This window comes from Schistocerca americana, chromosome 2, assembly GCF_021461395.2.
Source record: "Schistocerca americana isolate TAMUIC-IGC-003095 chromosome 2, iqSchAmer2.1, whole genome shotgun sequence".
NCBI lineage: Eukaryota > Metazoa > Arthropoda > Insecta > Orthoptera > Acrididae > Schistocerca > Schistocerca americana.
In genome coordinates this window covers 1,086,554,658-1,086,579,358 of record NC_060120.1, presented here as the reverse complement: position 1 = coordinate 1,086,579,358, position 24,701 = coordinate 1,086,554,658, and the positions used below count along the sequence as shown (strand labels likewise).

At 42.1% G+C, this 24,701-nt stretch overlaps 1 protein-coding gene across 1 annotated transcript in view; it reads right to left on the bottom strand.

The window, feature by feature from the left end:
- LOC124594686 (phospholipid-transporting ATPase ABCA3-like) overlaps window positions 1-24,701 on the bottom strand; it is a 543,403-nt gene that overhangs the window by 253,844 nt on the left and 264,858 nt on the right. Inside the window, exon 16 of the mRNA XM_047133052.1 lies at window positions 14,778-14,870. Within this exon, the coding sequence (XP_046989008.1) occupies window positions 14,778-14,870 (93 nt within the window). The remainder of the gene's footprint in view (window positions 1-14,777; window positions 14,871-24,701) is intronic.

The following is a 24,701-nucleotide window of genomic DNA, read 5'->3' as shown; positions in this document are numbered from 1 at the left end:
GCACTTGCCTGTGCAAGGAAAAGGTCCCAAGTTCCAGTCTCGGTTTGGCAGAAAATTTTAATCTGCTGTGAAGTTTCACGTCAGTGCACACTCCGTGCAGAGTGAATATTTCATTCTGGTAACAGCCCCCAGGCTGTGGCTAAAACAAGTCTCCGCAGTATCCTCTTTTCCAGGAGCGCTACTCTCAAAAGTTTCACAGGAGAAATTGTGTGATGTTGGGAAGATAGGTGATGAGGCACTGGCGGATATAAAGCTGTGAAGTCACGTCACAAATAACGCGTGGATAACTTGGTCAGTAGAGTACTTGCTCACGAAACTCGAGGGTCCCGAGTTTGAGTCTCAGTCAGATGCACAGTTTTAATGTGCAAGGAAGTATCATTAAGTGTTTTACCATCCCTGGAGTCAACGATGAACAGGCGAGTTCAGGGACGTCGTGAAGCAGATCTCTGTAGCACAGTGAATCACCGGCAATAACATCGATGCCAATACAGCTGGCCCGGCATAAGTATCCGAGGCTACACAACTGTGTTGTAGAGTTAAGCACATATCTACTGCAAAGACCTAGGAGGATTCTATAAATTGATAAGAAATTTGCTACAACAATCGAGTATACCACGGTGGCAACAACAAATCTCCACAAGAATTCACATCAAAGATGTAAGATGACGTGGCCATAAGTCTCGATGGAAGACCCATTTGCAGCGTACACATAATGGGCACACGTATGTTGCCAAGAAAGATGGAAAGGATGGTAAACTGACAGAAAGCAGCTGTACCAATGAGTAATTGTAGCTCGATATAGTGCTCTGTTACGAAAAGCCGACAGTTGTCTGGGCTGAAATCATCCAGTGTTGCTACTGATTTCCTGTAGCATTTTCCTTGTCACAGGTTAGTTGCACTGCCAAGCTGCAGCACCACATTTTCTGTGATACCAGTAGATGTTCTCTGTGGTAGGCAAATGCTTGTTCCTGCTTCATAATCATTGTCGTAATGATGCAGGTATACAGCACTATATTTGCACCACAACTCGCTAGGATAGTTCTGTGACTTATGCTTGCAGTGCTTCCAGTGGAGCCACGGCCCTGTTGGAAATGTTTGCAGTGCCTGTGGATGGATGTGTCTTAACTATTTGGTCAGCAATTTGGGAAACAACATTGAGGACACCAGTGGAAACTGTGATTATTCTCCGAGTATCGAGGCCTGTCGTGACAAGTAAATATTCCTGAGAGTGATGTCACCAACTGTTTTGCTGCACACCCTTGAGAAGACAACAAAGTTGTTGGGGTGGTGTGCGGTCACCAAATTCTTTAGTGCAGAGCAATTTTTCGTGTAGCTTTGATTCTGTCTGTAACAAGTTTGTGCTTTATAGAGGGGCATTTTTCAATGCTTGGTGGGGAGGCTAGGATGTCTTACACTTCAGCAGCCTATCTTCATGAAGCATAGTCACCACAGGACTATACTGAGTTTTGCGTTAGGTGATGTGGGTAAAGACAAATAGACTCTCAAGTCAGGTGAACCACACTACTGGATCATCTGACAAGAAGGGAAAGTGTTTCAAGGCAATTGGACTAAAGATCATGTCTGTCACTGATATGTCAGTACTTACAGGATTCTGTACATCTATCATGGTAGGTACTGACTATGTGCTACACAAGTAGTTCTTTGAAACATAGTCGATGTGAAAAGTTACGTTAAGAGGGGTTCGATCTTTCCAACTCTAAGATTAAATTTTTCTGATGCTCAAAGCAAGCAATCTGGTGCACGATTCACATTTGGGGTCACAAAATGTTGTGTTGAACTACAATTTATTTAAGTCAACATAAATAGTTAATTACTTTGTGTAATTGTAAACTGGAAAGAATGTACATCACTTATTTGTTTGAAATTCAAAGGCAACACTAATAATCAAAGAATGTACACTCCACATAAAATCTAAGTGACAATGTACTGTCAACTGACAAACACAGTCGATAAATTGTGAAGGGGGTGGCTATTGATAATTCTTGTTTCTTGTCGTATGAGAGATTGTTGAATGCTGTTGTAGCAGAATATAGAACCATGCAGTTAGATCCAGACAAGGAGACAAAGTCTACACAAAAATTATTTTTGGACCTTGTATTGTAGTTTCATCAATCACTGATCATTTGAAATTGATTTGTACCATAAGCAAGAAACTACCAGAGTTGTGATGACATCAGTCACTGTGTGCACAGGTGGAGCAAGAGACAAAGATTCTTTGATATGACAAAGAGTATTTATTAGTAATTTAGAATTTGTGTTGTTATGCATTGGATGTTTGTTAGTTATGATTTAAGTTACTGTAAAGACTTGCAGAATATTCTTTTGTGTGAGTTACAGAATAGTCGCGTGTGTGTGTGTGTGTGTGTGTGTGTGTGTGTGTGTGTGTGTGTGTGTGTGTTATGTGGTGACTCATTTGCTGTAAAGAACAGATATGATACTGAAATTCTTTTGTTTAAGTGTGAATGACAGGTGCATACCACGTTCACTGGAAACAGAAGCTCAGGCTGAGCCAAACACGTCTCCGAATGTGCAGGAATGAGCAGTAGCCAACAGCAGTCAGCTAGAGATATGTATAGTATGAACTAGTTGATCCACAGCAAGCTTTCACCATTCTGGCATAATCACCCACAGGCACGGTTAACACAAAGTAGAACACACCTTTCAGCAACATGAAGTGGGCACTGATGAAGACAAATGCATAATAACTGTGTCCTATTTAGAAGGAGCAGTCATAGATGAAATCGAAGATATTCTAGAGCAGCATTTCTACTCTTTGCTAAAGAAGATGGTTGTAAGATGTTATCTTTGTCACTGGAGATTCAGCTACAAAAAGCATCTGACAAGGAGCAGACGGGCAGCACTTCGTTATCTCAAATGCTACGAGTGCTCTATCCAGACCTAAGCTTTTAGCAGAACAGTCCCTACGGGCACTGTGGCTTTGTAAATTACCAGTTGCCATTCGCTCATTTGTGGCAGCTCATCAAGATTTGCCACTGTACGAATCAGCACAGAAAGATGATGTGATATCAACTGTCCTGTCCAAAATCAAAGTAGGCATTAAAATGGAAAGTATGGATGATAGAAGTCACATAATGAATACTGAAATAGCAAACATCAACACAAAACCAGAATTGTACACGACAAGCACAGACGAGCTGATGCAAGAGTGGAGCTGTCAGAATATCAGTTCACGAGGCTAAATTTGAAGCTGTCAGACTGACAGAGCACATTTTGACATCGATTTAAGTGTGCTCCTGGACATCAGATAAGGCAGTACAAGGATAATCGATTCAGATTTGATGCGACTTCATTACACTAAGACAGGCGTTTAGGGGAGGCAGCTTAGTAGCGCACCTCCCCCTGCCCACAGACAGGCATTAGAGGATACTGATGTTCTTCACTAACAATGTGTACATCCACAAAGCAGGGCTGAGAGGCGCCATGCTAATCCAGAACTGTCAGTGCTGCACCGGTCACTGAGGTCATTCACCTCTGATCGCATATCCGATCAGAGTTTTCTCGACGATTCTAGATCGAAAGTGAGCGTCTACCCCAAATGGCTGTGCACTGCTACAAACAAAGTGATGCAACATATGCTCGCTGCAGCTAAAGACACCCACACTGAAATGTATGGTGAATGAAAAACGACATTTGCATTTGGGACTTCCTTATGAAATTACGTGGATGTTTATTGTTGCCAATGTTGATGTCCCCGTACTTGATGAAGATTTTTTGCTACATTTTCGTCTGTCCCCAGGTTTGGTGAACCGCCATTCTGATAAAAGTCCTATTAGATGAAGAACCAAATGAAACTTCACAGCAGGACGGGAATATTTTCCAACCAATGGAAATGGTCACTGCAGTTCAGGAAGGTAATCTTTCTGGTTGTCAGCTACAGGAATTTCCATCGCTTACCTGTTAGGATGCCACTGCACACCATATTCGCAGTTCACTGAGCCAATCTGAGGCTGCTCAGTCGAGAAGGCTTCTGCCTCACAAGCTCCTGGCAGCACAAGCAGGTTTCGAAGAGATTTTGAAAACAGGTATTGTGAACAGGTATAAAAGTTCTCAGGTATCACTGCAGTACACAAAAAGATCCATCCTGGTGATTGTATGGGGATTATAGGGGACTCACAATCCTTTGCTGTACCCTGTGCCTCTTGTGACTGACTTTCAGTACACTGTTGCTCAAGCTCAGGTATTTAGTGTAAATGACTGTAAAAACACATATTTAAAAATTTTAGTAGCACCAATGGATGTAAAGAAAATGTGGTAACTATGCATTTCAGCCTATTTCAGTACATCGTCATGACTTTTGGATTGTGAAATGCTGCACAAATGTGGCAACATTTCAAGGTATTTCATTATAGGGACCATATTCTCTTCTACATTGGATGAACATGTCATGTACCTTAGGCAACTTTTTCAGCGCCTCTTTTGAATGCAGTGACATGTGTTTTTGAGCAGCCAAAGGCCCAATTTTTTTCAGGATATTTAGTCTCGGGAGCACGCCTCTCACTGCTTCCAGGATGAGTTGCAGCTGAGCAAGATATGCCTTTGCTGGCAGTCTACAGAGGGCTCCGCAGGTTCTTAGGGATAATCAATTGCTACCGATGACACGTTCCTAGACTGGAACATTAGCGAGACCCATTTAATGCGCTGCTTTCCACCAAACATATATCTGGTAACCAGGAGATGGCTGCACACCAATGAGTGAAGAGGCGTTTTGTAAAGTCAGACAATGTTTAGCACGAGGCGGCACAGTTGGGGCACCCACGCAGTAACACACCACTGGCTCTCACAGTAGATAAGAGCCAAACCCCACCAGAGCAGCACCACAGCAGAAGATGGATGCCCATTGGCAACCGCTCGCTTTTCATTCACAGAACTTAATGCCACAGCAAAGAAATTGGATTGCTATTGATCGTGAGTTGCTGGTGATTTATGAGGGAGCTAAGTGTTTTCAGCCATCAGTGGAAGGCAGACATTTTACAGTCTTTGCCAATCACTAGTTTCCTTCAACTTGCAACCGACCGTAGATCACCGCATTCTGTGTAGACATGTGGAATGTGCTGCACAATTTACAGAAATGTGCATCAAATTTCTGGGTAATCGTAACATTGTTGCAGGCTGCTTATCGTAAAAAAGTGCCAGTCTACAGCCATTATTGTGGGGTAAACACCAGCAAAACAGGAGGACAAAATACTAAATGACTTGCTTTGGTGATAGCACACTGCTTTGCAACTGGGACAGTTTCAGATTTCATATCGTAACACAAGTATCTGGTGTGACACAGTGTGGGACAAACGACATTCATACATACCCACAGAATATCGATGTAAGTGTGTCGAGCATTACATTTTCTGTTTCGTTCGGGTGTCAGGGCAACAGCTAAATTAGTAGCAAGCAAGGTGGTGTGGCCAGGAATACAGAAGGGCTCTAGAGTGCGGGCACACTCCTGCCTGGAATTTCAGCTGTCGTGACTTCCCACCAAAGGCTCAGTTCCCAATACTCAGAGATTTTCGCACAAACATGTTGACACTCTTGGGCCATTACCCTATTCAGATGACCATCGCTTTTTACTTATAGCAGTTTATCATTTCACGAGGTGGCCTCAAAGCTATTCCCATACCAGACATCTCCACAGAGACAGTGACAAAGGCTCTGTTACTCATACGGTTTTCGAGGTCTCTCAGACCATTACCACTCATTATGGACATCAGTTTGAGTTGCAGCTATTTCATGACATCCTTCAACAATGCGGCTGCAAACACATTCACACCACCAGTTAACAACCCACCAGTAACGCGATCGTGGAGAGACTAAACTACAAACTAAAGGCAGCACTGATGTGCTACTCATCACCATGGATTGGCACTTTGCAGCTTGTATGGCTGGAACAGCTGTAAAGGAGGCTTTCCAGTGGTCACCTGCTCAATTGGTCTACAGCAGTGGTTGTCAAACTGTGGCTTGAGGGCTGCATAAGGTCCAATTCAAATGTTCATTTCACCTGCACTCTTCAGCCGTATTAATAATAATATAATAATTTACAATTTATAATATTTTATAATAATACGCTTCTAGGAACTAACATCAAAATTCAGAACCTGCTGCTGTGGTGTAAATGTCAGCAGAAGTAACATGGATTCATGAATGTGGTACATGTCTGTAGCTGTAACACAAAATCAAATTAAGGCTGTTGTTATACAATGCAATGTGTACCAAAATACTGAGTAATAGAAAAATGGCATTCAAAACATTTACTAAACATTTGTCATCATGTTTCATAATGAAATTGGTGTTATTAATTAATATGACATACTAATTCGTGTAGAGTAGCAATTAATAATAAGGTCGGTAGTGGAAAGTGCGGTAGCTGGAACGAAGGTGTTTGTCCTTACTAGGCTTATGTATGGGTATGACAGTGGCTTCACGACAGCATCTAGGAAACCTGCCCTCTGCCCAGATGCAATTATATGTATGAAGAGGAAAATGCTTGCCTGCAAGGACAAGGTGCTGCAACATCTGAATGTGAACATTGTCTGGTCACGGGGTGGAAGACTGGGATGAAGTGAGAGCATGATCTAGCTCCCTTATGGTAAAGGAGGCACTGTAGCACTCACGATTCTGAGAAGAGAAGGGTATCACTGAACGTTCTCATTTCCGATGAAGGAAGGCAGGGTGATAGTGGGAGAAGCTCGAAATCTCTGCAAGATAGTGGCCCAAGGTGTTGGGGATAGCAATAGGGTCCACGATGGCATCGTCTGCTACTCTCAGGCGCTGTCGGAAGTTGGCCACGCGATGGAAGAGGGAGTGGAACTCTTAAAAGAACTAGTGAATGAAACCCAGCTAGCTTTTTTGCTATCCTGAAGAGCACACCGACACTGTGCACACAACTGTTTATAATGAGTGCAGTTTACCACTGTAGGGTGACGATTAAAAACGCAGAGAGCAGATCTACAAACACGAATTGCATTGCGGCAGGCCTCATTTCACCAAGGGACCAGGACTTGTTGTGGTAAAGATGAAGTGCACGGAATGGAGCATTCTGCAGTGGTAGGGATAATGTTTGCAAGGTATCCTACCTTACCATCACAACTGGGGAAATGGTGTTCATCGAAGGTCACCAGTAGCAGTAAAGCCTCCAAGCAGCCTTAGTAAGCTGCCACTTGGCTGTGCACGTAGGTGGGGTAGGTGTCAGCAAACGGACAGCCCACGTGAAATGGTCGCTTCAATATGTGTCAAAAAGAATGGACCACTAGAGATGATGGGCAAGTTGGGCAGTGCAAAAGGATAGGCCTAAATGGGAATTGGTGTGTGTGGAGTTTGAAAGGAACGTGGGTGCTCCAGTGTTAAGGCAGAAGAGGTTAAGTTGATTGAGAAGGTCTGCCAGGAGCACAGCTCTCAGACAGGTTCTGGAAGAACCCCCAAGGGGATGTTATGAATTAAAGTCATCAAGCAGCACAGAGGGGTAGTTAGCTGCCCAAGAAGTTGGTGCTCTTCTCTGGTGACACTGAATGATGAAGGGATGTAAACAGCACAAAGGGAAAAGGTCAAGTGAGGAAGGAAAAGGTGAACTGCAAAAGCTTGAAGGCAGGCAGTCAGGGACACGGGCTGACTATGAAAATCACCCCGCATGTGCAGCATGACTCCTCCACGAGATGGAGGAGTGTCAAAATGGACCAGGAAGACATGCAAGAGCTCAAAGCAGTCGTGAGGATGCAATTTTATTTCCTGAAAGCAGAGAACAAGTGGACACTGCAATTCTAAGAGCAGCTGTAAATCCTCTTCGATGGATCGGTGACCGTGAACGTTCCATTGGAGGAGAGTCATGACGAGGAAAAACAGGAAGGACTGTTACCTCAGAAGTTGCTGAGTAGCAGCCTTAGAAGACTCGCTGCTTCAGGACACAGAGGCAGGAGGATCATACTCCATGAGATCTGGAGAAGCATCATCATTCTTCTGTCAGCCTGCACAGCCCAGGGGAGAAAAACGATTCGTGGTATGCACCGGTGACATGGAGGTCAGCCGGGCAAGGGCATCATGTGGCAACACTGTTGAAGAGGCTCTCCAAGTCGGTGAAGGAGAAGGAGAGAAAAAGATACTCAATCCATTATCTGTAAGAAGAGTCCTGAGGCTATTCAACATAAAGGTTGCACTAATTGTATCATACAGCATACAACTTATATGGAGACACTTCACATATTCAAATCTCAAACAAGTAAAACAACTAGACAGAGTCAAGGCAGAATATGTGAAAAGAATGCTATGCATCTCAAAATACACTCAAAACAGAATAACTTACATCTTGGCAGACATATCGTTTGTCATTGAAGATCTGATGGCAGCCCCACAACCCCACAAAGCACAAGACTCCTCAAGACATGAGACAAAAAGCAACAGACATAGATTACAGACTCCTCAACGCCCCAGCAGTGATGAACAGAGGACGGAAAAAACCCAATTCCCATCTCTGCCACCTTTATGTGATGGTGGCAGCTCATATATGCCCAAATATGCTCAATCAAGGGATATCAGAGATCCAATGACAGTTGCCAGTGCACCATATGTCGAGGATCTTGCAATACATATCACATCATGAGTGTGAAGAAAGAAGTTAGTCACTACCTCACTATGCAAACGATAACTTGAATTAACTAAGCAATGCCTTGTACACAATGTGTTTAATAAATAAATAATAAAATTGTTTAAATGCTCCAAATCGCTAAAATACATGAACTGGAAATTTATCTGTTTGAGTTTGAAAATTTGGCTTCACTAAGCCAGTGTTTATTTAAATAAATTACTTCACACAAAAATATGAAATAAAATTGAAACCTTCCCAACAGCTACCATCTTTTCCAGGAAGAAAACAGTCACAAGGAGGGGTTGACGTGAACATATACATTCTTATGGATATAATAGAGGGAAACATTCCACGTGGGAAAAATATATCTAAAAACAAAGATGTTGTGACTTACCAAATGAAAGCGCTGGAAGGTCAATACACACACAAACAAACACAAACATACACACAAAATTCAAGCTTTCACAACCAACGGTTGCTTCGTCAGGAAAGAGGGAAGGAGAGGGAAAGACAAAAGGATGTGGGTTTTAAGGGAGAGGGTAAGGAGTCATTCCAATCCTGGGAGCGGAAAGAGTTACCTTAGGGGGAGAAAAGGATGGGTATACACTCGCACACACACATATCCATCCACACATATACAGACACAAGCAGACATTTGTAAAGGCAAAGAGTTTCGGCAGAGATGTAGGTTGAGGCAGAAGTACAGAGGCAAAGATGTTGTTGAAAGACAGGTGAGGTATGAGTGGCGGCAACTTGAAATTAGCAGAGGTTGAGGCCTGGCGGATAACAAGAAGAGAGGATATACTGAAGGGCAAGTTCCCACCTCCAGAGTTCTGACAGGTTGGTGTTAGTGGGAAGTATACAGATGACACAGACGGTGTAACACTGTGCCAAGATGTGCTGGCCTTGCACCAAGGCATGTTTAGCCACAGGGTGATCCTCATTACCAACAAACACTGTCTGCCTGTGTCCATTCATGTGAATAGACAGTTTGTTGCTGGTCATTCCAACACAGAGAGCTTCACAGTGTAGTCAGTTGGTAAATCACGTGGGTGCTTTCACACGTGGCTCTGCCTTCAATCGTGTACACCTTCCGGGTTACAGGACTGGCGTAGGTGGTGGTTGGAGGGTGCATGGGACAGGTTTTACACCGGGGGCGGTTACAAGGGTAGGAGCCAGAGGGTAGGGAAGGTGGTTTGGGGATTTCATAGGGATGAACTAAGAGGTTACGAAGGTTAGGTGGATGGCAGAAAGACACTCTTGGTGGAGTGGGGAGGATTTAATGAAGGATGGATCTCATTTCACGCCGATCACCTGCCACCCTACCTAAAAATTCTTTCCTCATTACCTTAGCCAGCTTCATCCTGACCCACAACTTCTTCACTTTTGAAGGCCAGACATACCAACAATTAAAGGGAACAGCCATGGGTACCAGGATGGCGCCCTCGTACACCAACCTATTCATGGGTTGCTTAGAGGAAGCCTTCTTGGTTACCCAGGCCTGCCAACCCAAAGTTTGGTACAGATTTATTGATGACATCTTCATGATCTGGACTCACAGTGAAGAAGAACTCCAGAATTTCCTCTCCAACCTCAACTCCTTTGGTTCCATCAGATTCACCTGGTTCTACTCCAAGTCCCATGTCACTTTCCTTGACGTTGACCTCCATCTGTCCAATGGCCAGCTTCACACGTCCGTCCACATCAAACCCACCAACAAGCAATAGTACCTCCATTATGACAGCTGCCACCCATTCCACATCAAACGGTCCCTTCCCTACAGCCTAGGTCTTCGTAGCAAATGAGTCTGCTCCAGTCCGGAATCCCTGAACCATTACACCAACAATCTGAAAACAGCTTTCGCATCCCGCAACTACCCTCCCGACCTGGTACAGAAGCAAATAACCAGAGCCACTTCCTCATCTCCTCAAACCCAGAACCTCCCACAGAAGAACCACAAAAGTGCCCCACTTGTGACAGGATACTTTCCGGGACTGGATCAGACTCTGAATGTGGCTCTCCAGCAGGGATACGACTTCCTCAAATCCTGCCCTGAAATGAGATCCATCCTTCATTAAATCCTCCCCACTCCACCAAGAGTGTCTTTCCACCGTCCACCTAACCTTCGTAACCTCTTAGTCATCCCTATGAAATCCCCAAACCACCTTCCCTACCCTCTGGCTCCTACCCTTCTAACTGCCCCCGGTGTAAAACCTGTCCCATGCACCCTCCCACCACCATCTATTCCAGTCCTGTAACCCGGAAGGTGTACACGATCAAAGGCAGAGCCACGTGTGAAAGCACCCACGTGATTTACCAACTGACCTGCCTACACTGCGAAGCTTTCTATGTGGGAATGACCAGCAACAAACTGTCCATTCGCATGAATGGACACAGGCAGACAGTGTTTGTTGGTAATGAGGATCACCCTGTGGCTAAACATGCCTTGGTGCACGGCCAGCACATCTTGGCACAGTGTTACACCATCTGTGTCATCTGGATACTTCCCACTAACACCAACCTGTCAGAACTCTGGAGATGGGAACTTGCCCTTCAGTATATCCTCTCTTCTCGTTACACGCCAGGCCTCAACCTCTGCTAATTTCAAGTTGCCGCCGCTCATACCTCACCTGTTTTTCAACAACATCTTTGCCTCTGTACTTCTGCCTCGACCTACATCTCTGCTGAAACTCTTTGCCTTTACAAATGTCTGTTTGTGTCTGTGTATGTGCGGTTGGGTATGGGTGTGTGTGTGTGTGTGTGCGAGTGTATACCTGTCCTTTTTTTCCCCCTAAGGTAAGTCTTTCCGATCCCGGGACTGGAATGACTCCTTACCCTCTCCCTTAAAACCCACATCCTTTCGTCTTTCCCTCTCCTTCCCTCTTTCCTGATGAAGCAACCGTTGGTTGCGAAAGCTTGAATTTTGTGTGTATGTTTGTGTTTGTTTGTGTGTGTATCAACCTGCCAGCGCTTTTGTTTGGTAAGTCACATCATCTTTGTTTTTAGACATATACATTCTTAATTAGATTACTATCTTAGAAGTGAGTTAGCTGTTTAAAAGGAGAGTATATTTTGTAGGCTTGCTGTGTCAAGTTAAGGGGCCTAAATGTCATTATAATTTTGATATATATAATCCAGCAAAAATGATAAATTGGCATTTCGTATGTACATTTCAGTGTTTGCTAGAACACCATCATAGAAAACGAATTGTAACTGCTGATTTCAACATCAATGTGTTAAGTGGAAACTGTGTGACATCAAAATTCATTGACTTAATGCAGAAATATGGTTTCAGATTAAATTTGTCTGAAACTGCCAGTGAAAATGCTCATTCAGCTACATGTATTGATAATACCTTTACCAATTACACATATGTAAACATCCTTTAGATTTAGGATTTTCTGGTCATTCAACATAATTCATTGAACTACCCAAAGCAATTAACCAAGTCCCAGGTAAAAAAGTTTACATAAAAGGAATTTAAATCAAGAAAAATTATTTTATTTTCTGATGAACTGAATGAGATAGAATGGCAACTTGGCCAAAATAATTCAAGCATTGCAAATCTTAAAACATTCTTAAGCAATTCTGTAAGCATTTTTAATGAAATAATTCTACCTAAAACTAGTTTCAATAAAGTGACAAGAAAGTTAAAATAAACAACTAAATATATAAGTTTAGTGCTAAGAACAGACAGCTGCATCATGAACTAAGGTATAATAAAAAAGTTGATTTTGTTGAATATGGTACGCAATACAAAGTTGTGCTTAAGGAAGTTGTCAAGGCACTAAAACAAATAATTGATTAATTTTAAGGCAGTTGTTTTGGTGTAAAATCTTAATTAGGTGTTCATGTATCTAGCCATGAAATTTGTAAAATGAAGCTGGATGATGAGATTACTGTAAATCCAGCTTAAATTTCAGAATGCTTCATTAACACAGTGAAATCAGGTGTCAATGTTGCAGATTATGTCAACAAAATATGCCCCTTGATTTTTGATAAAGCCAGAATACCTTGCAAAATTTGAAATAGTTTAAGAAATAGACATGGAAAATATCATACTATCATCAAAAAACAAAAATTCTATAGGTTGAAATGAAATACCTTTAAACACTGTTAAATGTGCGTGTAAAGTAACAGGATACTCAACATCTACAACAATTAAACAATAATAAGATACTCAGCACCTACAACAATTAAACAATCTGTTGAACATGATGTTTACCAGGGATAGCACAGTATGCAGAAGTAGAATTGCTGGTCCAGAAATGATCAAAGCATAATATGGGAAATTATTGTCCCATTTCTCTTTTACTGGCAAAGTCAAATGATTTTGAGAAAGAAATATTGAAAAATTTTAGATTATTCTGAATAACCTATGTGGATTCCAGTGTGGCAATAGCAGTACAGAAGCGATTAACAGGTTTGTTAACAAGATTAACACATCATTACACAATAACAATAATTTGCATGAAGTTTCTGTGATCTCACAAAAGCCTCTGACTATGTAAATCACAGAATGTTTATATATAAATCTGACAGGTATGGAATCAGGGGTAGTGTTCTATAATGGCCTACTTCATATCTATGCCACAGAAAACAATGAGTGACTGTCTCTTCAAATGCAACAAATTATTCTTTCAAATGGGAAACAGTAATACAAGGTGTCCATCTAGGCACTATCTCGAGACCTATTTTGTTTATGTTCTACATTAATGATTTAGCTATCAGTATAAATGGCCCATCATTTTTATTTGGATGCAATACATCTGTAGTAATTGAAGACAATGAGCCAGAAAACATCCCTGACTGCATAATTAATGCAATAAATCACATTAAAACATGGTTTCATCTCAATGGGTTAATCCTGAATATTCCAAAACTGTTTGATACAGTTCAGAACAAAAGAGTCAAACTCTGAGGAAACTAAAATAAATTACAAAATTAAGGTCTGGAGGAACTGATTCTATTAAAGTCCTGTGACTGAATCTAGATAAAAATTTATGTAGAAATAAACATGTTGAACACAAGTACCTAGTAAGTAAATTATGTGGCTGTACAGATCCTAATTCAGATCAACTGTTTCAAGGATAAATGGGAGGGTGGGCACTCAGTAAATTAGCTGATAATTCCACTTGAATTTTCCATGTAGAAACTTATTAATTTCTAGGGTACACATGGAGAGACTGCCAATGCAGGAATGGCTGTTGGCAAACAGGAGGCAGTCTTTCCAAGACCTCGGTGACAATGTGGATATGAAACATGAGACTAAAAAACACCAGCAACACACACAGCTTTCGGCACTAGCTATTCTGACCATCACTGTCAGCAAGCAAAGAAGGAAAAAATCCAAAACCAGGAAAGAGGTATGCTCTGTGCTGAGATGGCGTGACTGGTTACAGTCTGCAGGCACAACAAGCAAGCAAACAGTAAGTATTCCTGAACTACCTGGACAATACTGTCTGGTTTCCTGCTCTGCGCGTATGTCTAGACTACGTAGGGCTACCTTTCATGTTAAGAAAACTCTTGAACACAAGAATGAAAGTTTGAGAGACTGGTATCCTGGTTTTTGTACATAGATTTCCAATTGCAGTGCAAACATTTGAAGGGTTTAATTTAGTTTTCTGTGGAAGTTCAAGCAATATACAGCAGAGCTGAAATATTATTATTTCTGATTAATTGTAGTTTTCTATCAGTGAAGTTGTATTACCCATTTTTTGACACACCTCATGTACTCTAACCAAATGATTAGCAGCTGTTCATTATGAGAGGAATAAATAACAAACAATTTGATTTACAGAAAAGGATGATAATGGAAAGGTATAAGAGTTCCTGAAATAAAGACTTGCATGAGTATCTGGAGACTGCACACTGTGTAGCTCTGACAATCCTCATTTTGGATATAAAACAAGTTTTCCTGGACATGACTTTACCTAGTAGGTTATATCATATCACTACAACAATTCTTCCTGAGAGAAGTACTCACTTTTTATTATCGACTGAAAGAGACTGAAGGAAAAATCTTTGAATAGACATTTTCATGGAGATGAAAGTACATGCTGCTTGCAGAGTTTGGCAGTTACTTTAAACACAGTTATGAAAGAGAAGACAGCAGATGATACCTAAAATACAGCTACTATGATGAGTATCCACATGACATAATACTTACAAAATCAGTAATCCATTCCACAGGCAACACACTACCATATGTTTCATTCAGGTTAAACATAGCACCAGTTACTACATGGTTTTCACCATAACTCTGAAACAAAGCCAAATTTATTGAGAAAGTTTAAACATGCAATTACTATACAATTTTTACAACTATAAAGTAAAACAGCAGAGAGAAGAGGTCATTTTCATTTCACTAAATTGGAGAACTAAATGGGAGAAACAATCACATAACACTTACATATATGTATAAATTATTATTATTAATACTGTGGTGAGTGCAACTGTAAGGTAGAGCCAGATAGTAGGGGATTCTATCTTTATTTTATTTCAAAAGGTTTATTTCATTCTCTTGTTACGGTCAAGCATTAGCCGGTAGCTTCAGCTGCCTGTAATTTTCTCGTCCCACGGTCTGGCAGCAGCAAGTCAGGAGCGAGGTGTGTGATCTCGTGTGCTGACGAGGTAATGTCGCTTAAGCGAAGCTCACCGAGCCACACTTCAGAACTTTCCATGCTGCCCCCACGATTTTCTTGGTTCCTGGCCAATCGGGGCAGAGGAAATCGGGTGGCCGTGCTGGAGATACCCTGCCGCCTGTCGGCCGAAAACACTCTCTCTGCCGTGCGCCCTGGGGCTGTGAACGTCAAAATGATGTTCCGGGTGCTACGGCGCTGAGGACTTTGTTTCTGTAGCTGCCTTACCATTCAGACTTGTCCGAATGGCAGCCACCACTTTTCTTTAACTTCGCCTAAGTTTTCTACGAACTATGTTTCGCCCATCACTACATCTTGGCTCACCCTCGCCTCACCAGGCCTGACTCGTGTTGCCTATTTAAATTCGTATCTGTTGGTTTTTCTGCCAATAAATGGCCTCATTTCAAGAAAAGGTATCAGAACAATTTCTTTCAATGCATTCGCCCACCGCCTTAGCTGCTCCTAATAGAGCTGTTCCTGCACAAACTGGTGTCAGAATCGGGATTCGTTTCCACAACAACTTTGTTGCTAATTTAAATTCTTCCGGCGAGGGTATCTCGGCATTAGCCCCATGTCGTAACATCATTAGCTCTTTTCTATGGATAATGAGCAGTACACTGTGGTGGGACGCTTCCACTTCATTACGATTTTAGCGCCGAGCATTTCACGCGTATAGAATGTGCCAGCCAGATGCCACGTTTGCACTGCACGGGGCACGGCTGCATTGGTAGAAACACACAGGGCACGCACTGCAGTGCCGCAGCCGCTCAAGTCCAAGAAAACCAGCGACGTGAGGCGGACATCGTCGCGCTGTCCACTGACACATGAGGGGCATGCAGCCGAGTGCTGGGCAAGCCACTGTCATCCGCCGCCACCCGAGGGTCGAGTAACAGCCAGCCTGCATCTATGACAGATGCCGACGATCTTGCCGTCTGCCACTTCGCCACGCTGTCGCTGCCGCCAACACGTCGCGCCGACTCAACTTCAACGTAAGTCACAGTGCCACTTCAAACCTTAACATTGCGGGCCATCCACTGCTGGATTAGGTTATTTTGTGGCCCATCTTTTTTTGTAACATTCATTTCATGGTCACTAGAGCCCCCTGATTTTGTAAACATGCTGATGGGAACTTGAGCAATGGAACAGGATACTCCCGGAGAGGCAACTGCCTCACAAGACCTGCTGAAGGCTATCAATGCTAGAATGAAGCAATTATTCATACAAAATCAAGAGTTAATCGAGCACAACTGCATTTTGAAACAGACGCTGGAAGCCAATGTGCGAACTTCTGTACCTGTGGCTAGCTCCACACCCATAAGAACTGTACAACCCGTGACAGCTAAACTAATTTTGTCACTAATAAACTACCACAACCTCAGCTAACATGGCAAGTGTAAGCAATTTTCCTGCTGCTTCTTTCATTTCCACCTTTTCTGGAAAGTCCCATGAAATTGTGGTTATTTTCATACAGAATATTCGTGATACAGGTCGTTCTTGTGCCTGGCCGGATGATCTATTAGTCAACATAGACAGATTGAAGTGGACAGAGGAAGCAAGAATGTTCATAGAGACAGTGGACAAATTGCGTGATACACATGATTTTGAAGTTTAGGCCCGCGGATTAATTACGCATTATTCTGACACCAGAGGTATCAGATATTACCGAGATCAATTATCCACTCTTAGGCAGAAGCCTAATGAGGAGTTTGAGCTTTTCCAGATCGCATACGAGCAGTATCTTGTCGTACCTACAAGCTCAGCAAAAATGCCAGTGACAATATGATTTTGCACTCGGAAGCAGAAGCCCATTCAATTGATGTATTTATTCACCGGCATTGACCCCCGAATTGGTGGAGTAGTTAAAGCGGGCTCTCCCGCCTCTCTGTTTGATGCTGTTCATTTGGCAGTAGTACGCGAAGATGTATTGCGCTTCTGCACTGCCGCACCGTGTCCGCCGGAGCCATTACCAGTATTAGCAAGGGAAGTAATTTGTCAGCGTTGTGGGAGACCTAACCACACGGAAATGTGTTGTTGCACTATTTGCCAGACTGTAAGCCATCTCAATAATGTTTGCCCAACAAAGTCGCTATTTTCTTATCAGATGCGCAGTCACCGCCGCAACGCGAGATCAACTAGAATAATACACCTGGTGAGGAGCGGAGAGGTGGAACATATTAGTGTAAGTGGCATACTCAGGAACAAATTAGTTAAGATTCTGATTGATACTGGTGCACAAGTTAGTGTGTTATTTGAAGGTGAAAATGACTGAAGGGTGCTGCAGCCACCCCGAATTCATGTTAGTGGTCTTGGAGAAGAAACAATTGCCCCTGTAGGTACGTGTGTGGTGAACCTGCAAATAGATGAGAATAGTTACGGTCAGGAGATGGAAGTAGTGAGGCTAAGGAAATGCGATTTTGACATCATATTAGGGAATGACTTTCTACACCATTATCAGGGGATAGAGAATTATCGAACGCAAACTGTGCAGTTAGGTGAAGTAATTCATCGTTTCAGTAGTGCACCAACCCATCAGATGTGAGGAAGCTGTGAAGGGCGCCATTCACAGTCTCCCACAAAACCGCGAATGTGGGCAATAAGAACCACCGACCCTGTAAGGAAAAGAGGTGGAAGTTGAACAATTCTTTGGATAGATGTCAAGAATCAGAGGCAGCCAAAGACAGACATTCTGGTGGGTTCACTCACCCAGAATGATGTGTTAGATTGTCAACAAGTTCATATTAAGAGAAGTATTTGTCAACCAGAAAGAAAACAGAAAGGTTTTGCAATATCTGTGAGTATAGCTAATTTTGGCATGACACAAGTTATAATACTGAAAGGTACTATTGTCGCTAGTGGGCAAGAGATTTTGGAAGAAGTAGGAGAAGCCAGGATTCAACAAAGTACAGATGAGAAGAGACGGAAGAAAAAGAAATTTCCAGTTAGAGAAGTGCGTTATGTAGCATCACTGCTATGGAATCAGTTGCCAAAGAAGTTAAGCCATTTATGTAATGAGGAGAAAAAGATGTTACAGCCAGTGTTAGAGGAGTTTTCTTGTTTGTTTGATGAGAGGCAGTTTCTACCAACTATGGATTTGGTTCAGCACGAAATTCCAACTGGTGAAGCTCGGCCGATTGCACAAAAGCCATATCATTTACCATAACATTTGCAATCAGCAGTCGAAGATACGATTCAGCAGCAGTTAGCAGCAGGAATTATTCAGCCTTCCTCAAGCTCATAGGCATCTCCCGTGGTCATCATGCTGAAGAAGTCAGTAAATGGTGAGAAAGCCTATCAACTGTGTCGATATGAGGGCAGTGAGCAGAGTAACTACTCCGGGCACATATCCCCCACCACGTATTGATGAAACCTTGGACTGACTAGGCAACTGTAAGTTTTTCACCACACTTGATTTGCACTCTGGATATCACCAGATCCCTGCTGCACGTCATCATCGCCATAAAACTGCTTTCATTGTACCTATGGGACTATATGAATTTGTAAGAATGCCATTTGGTTTGAGGAATGCACCTGCCACTTACCAGAGATTTGCAGACTTGCTGCGCTGACTAAAACCCACAACATTTTTAGTATATTTAGACGACATTATCATTTTTTTCTAAGACCATAAAGGAACGTGCAGAGAGCTTGAGGGACGTAATGGAAAGGTTGAAAGGAGACCACCTGAGTGTGAAACTGGAGAAGTGTGGCTTTGCCCAATCGCCAATTTTTTTCTAAGACCATAAAGGATCATGCAGAGAGCTTGAAGGATGTATTGGAAAAGTTGAAAGAAGCCCACCTGAGTGTGAAATTGGAGAAGTGTGCCTTTACCCAATCACAGGTACAATATTTAGGACATATAATAAGTGAGTAAGGTATCAAACTGGATCCCCATTTGACCACGCCAGTAAAGGACTTTCCAACACCAACATGTACCAAAGAATTACAGTCATTTTTAGGCCTTGCAAATTATTATAGACTTTTGTGAACAATTATGCTACCGTTGTTAAGCCCCTGACTAAACTATTGAAGAAAGGAGTTAGTTTCACCTGGACCAAGGAATGTGATGAAGCAATGCAACGAATTCAACATGTTTTGGCTAGAACCCCTGTGCTAACTTACACGGATTTTGAAAAACCATTTATTCTGTCGGCAATGACTCAGATTATGCCATAGGAGCCATTTTGTCACAAGAAATCAATGGAGAAGAGTGACCAATTGGTTATGTGTCTTGACAGCATAACAAAGCGGAACTGAATTACAGTACGACTGAGAAGGAACTTCTAGCACTCATGTTTGGCGTTACCTACTTTTGATGCTATTTGTAAGGGAGGAAGTTTACTGTCATTACAGATCACACCACATAACAGTGGATGCTAAGCTTAAAAGATCTCAGTAGCAGGTTAACTTGTTGGGCTTTGAAATTGAGCAAATTTGAATACGAGCTGAAACGTAAACTGGGCAAGTTGCATCAAAACGCCGATGCATTAAGCCGGAAGGTTAGAGTAATTGTTGCCAATGATATTTCTGTTGAATAATTGAGGGAAGCACAGCAAAGAGATGTTGAATGCCAGAAGTATGAAACTTTGCCCGAATTTTCTGTCAAACATCGAATTTTGTATCGAAAAACACCACTGAGTAAACGAGTAGTAATCCCAAAAGAATTACGTCCTAAGATATTAGTACAATGTCATGATAGCCTGCAAGCGTGTCATAATTGTCTTCGCACCACCAATTGTCGAATAGCCGCCCATTGTTTCTGGGAAGGCAGACGGTTAGACGTGCAAAGGTATATACAAAATTGTTTGCCCTGCGTTAGGAGGTCATTACCACCTTGAACGAATGTACCTTTACAACAAGTGCCAGAAGCCACTTGCCCCTGGGCCTTAGTAGCAGCACATACTGTCTGTCCTTTCCCTTTGAGTCCACAGAACAACCAGTACATAACGTCAATTATAGATCATTTTTCCTGATTCCCAATTCTTGTCCCCATACCGGACATGTCAGCAGAAACTGTGGCTCGAGCATTTGTCACCCACATATGAAAGCCCTGAAGCTGTACTTACAGATCAAGGCACGAACTTTATGTCAACCTTATTTACAAAAGTTTGTCAACTATTGTGAATCAAAAAGTGGAGGATGACCCCATTCCACCAAGGCTAATGGACACTTAGAGCAAGCGCACCGCACAGTTACACGTACGCTTTGTTATTATGTCAATAAAAATCATTCTGATTGGGACAGGTACGTCCAATACGTCACGTCAGCGTATAATAGCCATATCCGTGAGGCCACTGGATGCTCCCCCTACGAGGCAGTATATGGCTGACCCACGAATTCACCTTTTGATATTGACAAACTGCCCCCAGGGATTAGATCCACGGATGTGAAGGTTTGGCATGACACTTAAAAGCTATTTGGAAGAAAGTAAGAGGAAACAATGCAAAAGCTATGGCTCAGCAGTTAAAAATGAGTACTGAGAGAGCAATAATGCCCGAGTACAAGGTAGGAGATTTAGAGATGTTGTGCAATCCAGTAGTTAAGAAGTGAAGGATGAAGAAGTTCACTCCTACGTATGAAGGTCCGTGCCCCATCATGTGGCTTACTTCATTGGTAAATGCAGAAATTCAGTTATCAGAAAGGACAGTGATTGTTCATTTTGACAGGCTAAAGTCGTATAAGGGTTCCGAGCTACCTCTGCCAGACAGTCGAGCAGAGCCTGCTACACAAGTAGCTCCATCCGAGAAGACAAAGAAAGTAGTGCAACCGCCTATAGCACGACCTAGATATGCTCTAAGGTCAAAATTACGATCTAGGGACTAGGTCCAGCATGCCACGTATTTAATTTGGAAAGTCTTTAGTGAAGCAAAAGAATTAACTGATAGGAAACCGCCGTCATTGCAATATATTCTTTTAAGTTGTGCATGTTATTTGTAAGTATTCATAAGTATTGGAAACCATTTATAATATAAGTTAGGATGTTATATGTTAATGGGAAGGAATTGGAATTTTTCGTAATCATTTTGTCTCGCATCATTCAATGTCTCCAGTAATGTTGTTGTAGTGTTAATGAGCTGGAAACACAATCACTCAGTAGTAAGGGAATTAAGGGGAAAAGTTGTCCTTGTCAGTAGAACACAGAGTAAGAACAATTAATCTTTTATATGTCAAATGGAATGACACTTCGCACGTTGATTTAGTGAACAGTGAACAGGAACAGCTGTTAAAGCTTTGCCATAAAAGCACGTTAGTAACACGTACTCATAACTACCCTTAACACAAGATCAGAGACAAACTGCCGCCTTCTACTTACATTTTGGGATACACCACATTACGCGTATGTTTATGCTAAGAGCTCAGACACCCGTGATAACAATGTTAAAAAGGGAAAAAAAATTCAAACATCAGACTAGAGAGACAGTGTCTTCAATTGACAAGAATACATACGTTCAAGTTAAACATCAAATATGTTACTTTAAAAGTAAAAGGAGCCCTCCATAAGTGCTATATTATTGTTTCTTAATATGCCACTTGCGAGACAACGAGGTAAGTTTTCATGATACTACATGTTTCTACATACCAAAGGCAAAAGAGAAAGTTGGTGGTTAATGCCAGGCAAGAAAGCCGCACGCAGTTTCTTTACAGACCACAAGCCTTGCCCTCCCCGCCGAGTGAGCGGCCGTTAGGATTCTGCCCCTCCCCGCGCTGCTTTGTGATGTGGTACCCCTCACTCCCTTCCCTCCTCCCCGCAGGCCACGTGCCTTGGGCGCGGTGGAGTAAGCCCCCCGTGCAATGCTTGCACACCTTCCACCGTACGGTTACAATGTAATCGACAGACCTGAAGAAGATAGTTATAAAAATAAACTCACCAGCCTAATATTGCCTTACAGAGTCTACTAGTTTTACTCTAGACTAGAAATCTATTCATGTCAGTTATTTGAATTTTCAGTATGAAAAAAACAAAAAACTTTTTGTATATCACCTAATCCACTAAATAGAAGGAAGCTGGTCCTTGCCGTGATATTTATTCCGTAAAGTGACCACTGTGTGGGAAACGTGTCAGCCAAAAGGATTGAGTTTGAAGTACCACTGTAAAATAAAGTAAAGTAGAGTAAAAACTGAGTTAATACCACTCCAGAATAACAGTACTAACTGCATACCCCACTGTCAACTTCAGAAGTTATTAGCCCCGACTTTCAAGTAAATGATATTTAAGAGAGTCAAGTCATCATCACAGTTCATGCAGAAATATAAAATCTATCAACTACATACATTTTAGAAGAACAGAGGGTCTAAGTGAGTAAATGAATAGTGACAGTTCTGTGAATTTTAAAGATTAAGTTATCTGTGTCCCTTGAAAAGAAGGCCCTCCATGAATAAATGTCATGAACAACATACGGTAAGCCTGGAAGGAATCTAGTACCCGCCCAGAGGAATTTCACTCTGCGCATAGCAAGGAAGGCTACCCTGCCTCCACATACATAGGGCCTTTTCTGTTCCCACCACTGCCCCACCCCCTGTTGGGACCAAGCCCAGCCATCAATTTTGTATCCAGCCACAGGCAAGAGAAACAACTGCTAAGAAAGCACACACCCCTGCATTCCTGAAGTGTCTAAGCCATGTCACCTAGTGCAATATACAGCAATGGCTACGATAAACGTTAGCAAAAACAGGAAGTACACGAAACATCTACACCTTATACCATTTTTACCTTCACTAATATGACGACTACTGAAGTTAATCTTTAATCTGTTGCAACAGTACCATTTAGAGTGTTTTATGTACCTGCTAATCAGGAGTTGTAAAGAAGGGAGCGATAAAAGCTCCAATTGAACACCATGCAAATAACTTTCAACAGAGTAATGGTCAAAGTAAAATATAAAACTGCCGCATACTTCAGTTGGGAAAGAGAGAGTTCCTACTAACATTGAACCCATGACCTGCAAAGAGTTACTTGAGAAGTCATCTATGCCTCTATCTACGACATTAGGTATACGAGTTACACTGACAGTCACCATTAGTACTATAAAACAATCACTGAACCCGCCTTTCACAGAGAATTATTCTAGAGTTATTTAGTGTTCGATGTCCTGCCAGTAGGATGGACCTCTTAGCTGTGCATGCCAGTGCTGCTCCCACACCGGTTAGATCCAGCCATATCTATAATGTCAGAACTCTGCTATCTTGCGAGTGCAATGCCTGCTGCACCTTAGTGCCTTAAGCAGCACTGATTTTCAACATAGAAGTCTTAACCACTATACAGCGATTATTTTGTATAACTTTACATACATTTTCAACATTAAGGAAAGTACCTTCCTTCCTATATGCTCTATACATGGCAAATGGACTCTAATTTTATTCAAAACCAAAAACGCCGACAGGTAAGTTACGTCGACGTCATCGAGAGGCAACCAGAATCGTTGAACTGTCCTCAATGAGCATTAGGGAGGAGGTAAGTGAGAGAGCCAACAAAAGGAATAACAACTGCAACTCAGCACAACTGGTTAGGAGACTGCCAACAACCAACATTACGTAGTTGTGAGACAAGGAATAAAAATTAAAGTAGGAGATATGGAAAGAGGTTAACGTTTAATAATATCAAGGGGTGTAAGGGCAATTATTGATCTAAAAACTGAAGGGGACGTGAAATCACTTTTAACATTTCAGCATTACTAATAACATTGGCATGACCTAAAGACAGCATTCATGTAGGTAGACACACCAAAGACATGTCAGTCAGTATGGAGATACAAACAAGAGCATAAAGAGAATAACAGAGAATACTTATACTTATTTTGTTATGAAATATAACTGGAGAATAAGAGAGTTTTGTGTAAGAGAGATAGTATTTTGTACTTTCGCTACTATCACGGTTTTGCCACCGAGTGTGTCACTACAATGGGTTGCCAACCACTTACGTCTATATACTATATATTTTAAGTACTCATTTTGTCTATGTTTTATTATCAATTATTTACTAAGTCAATTCCCTAGAATTTTGCCAGCACCAGTAATTTAGCATTTGTGTCAATGAGCCTAAAACTTCCATGTGTTAATTTGCTGCCAGAGTTATGGTGGTAGTCAGTTCTTGCACCGCACACCATGGAGACTGGAACAGCAAGGTTTGCTGTTATCCTGCTCTGCTCCTCAACCTACTGCCCCTGCGGTTCTCAACAACACTTCTGATGGTGGAAATGGCTCAGAACTGAGCAATGTAAAAATTCTGGCTTTCTGGTCAACAAGACCTCAGTTGCAGCTGGCTCAGGAGGAGGTGATTTTCCAGCTTCATGGCATCATCTCTGGCACTGACAGACTGGCTGTAGTTATATCCCAGTTGGAGTTGAATTTCACTGAACAGTTGGACATTATTGTACCACAACATTATTTTACTGTTTTTAAAGGTATTGTTTGACAACATTTCTTGATGCCACCGGAATTGTGTCTCAGTCAAATTG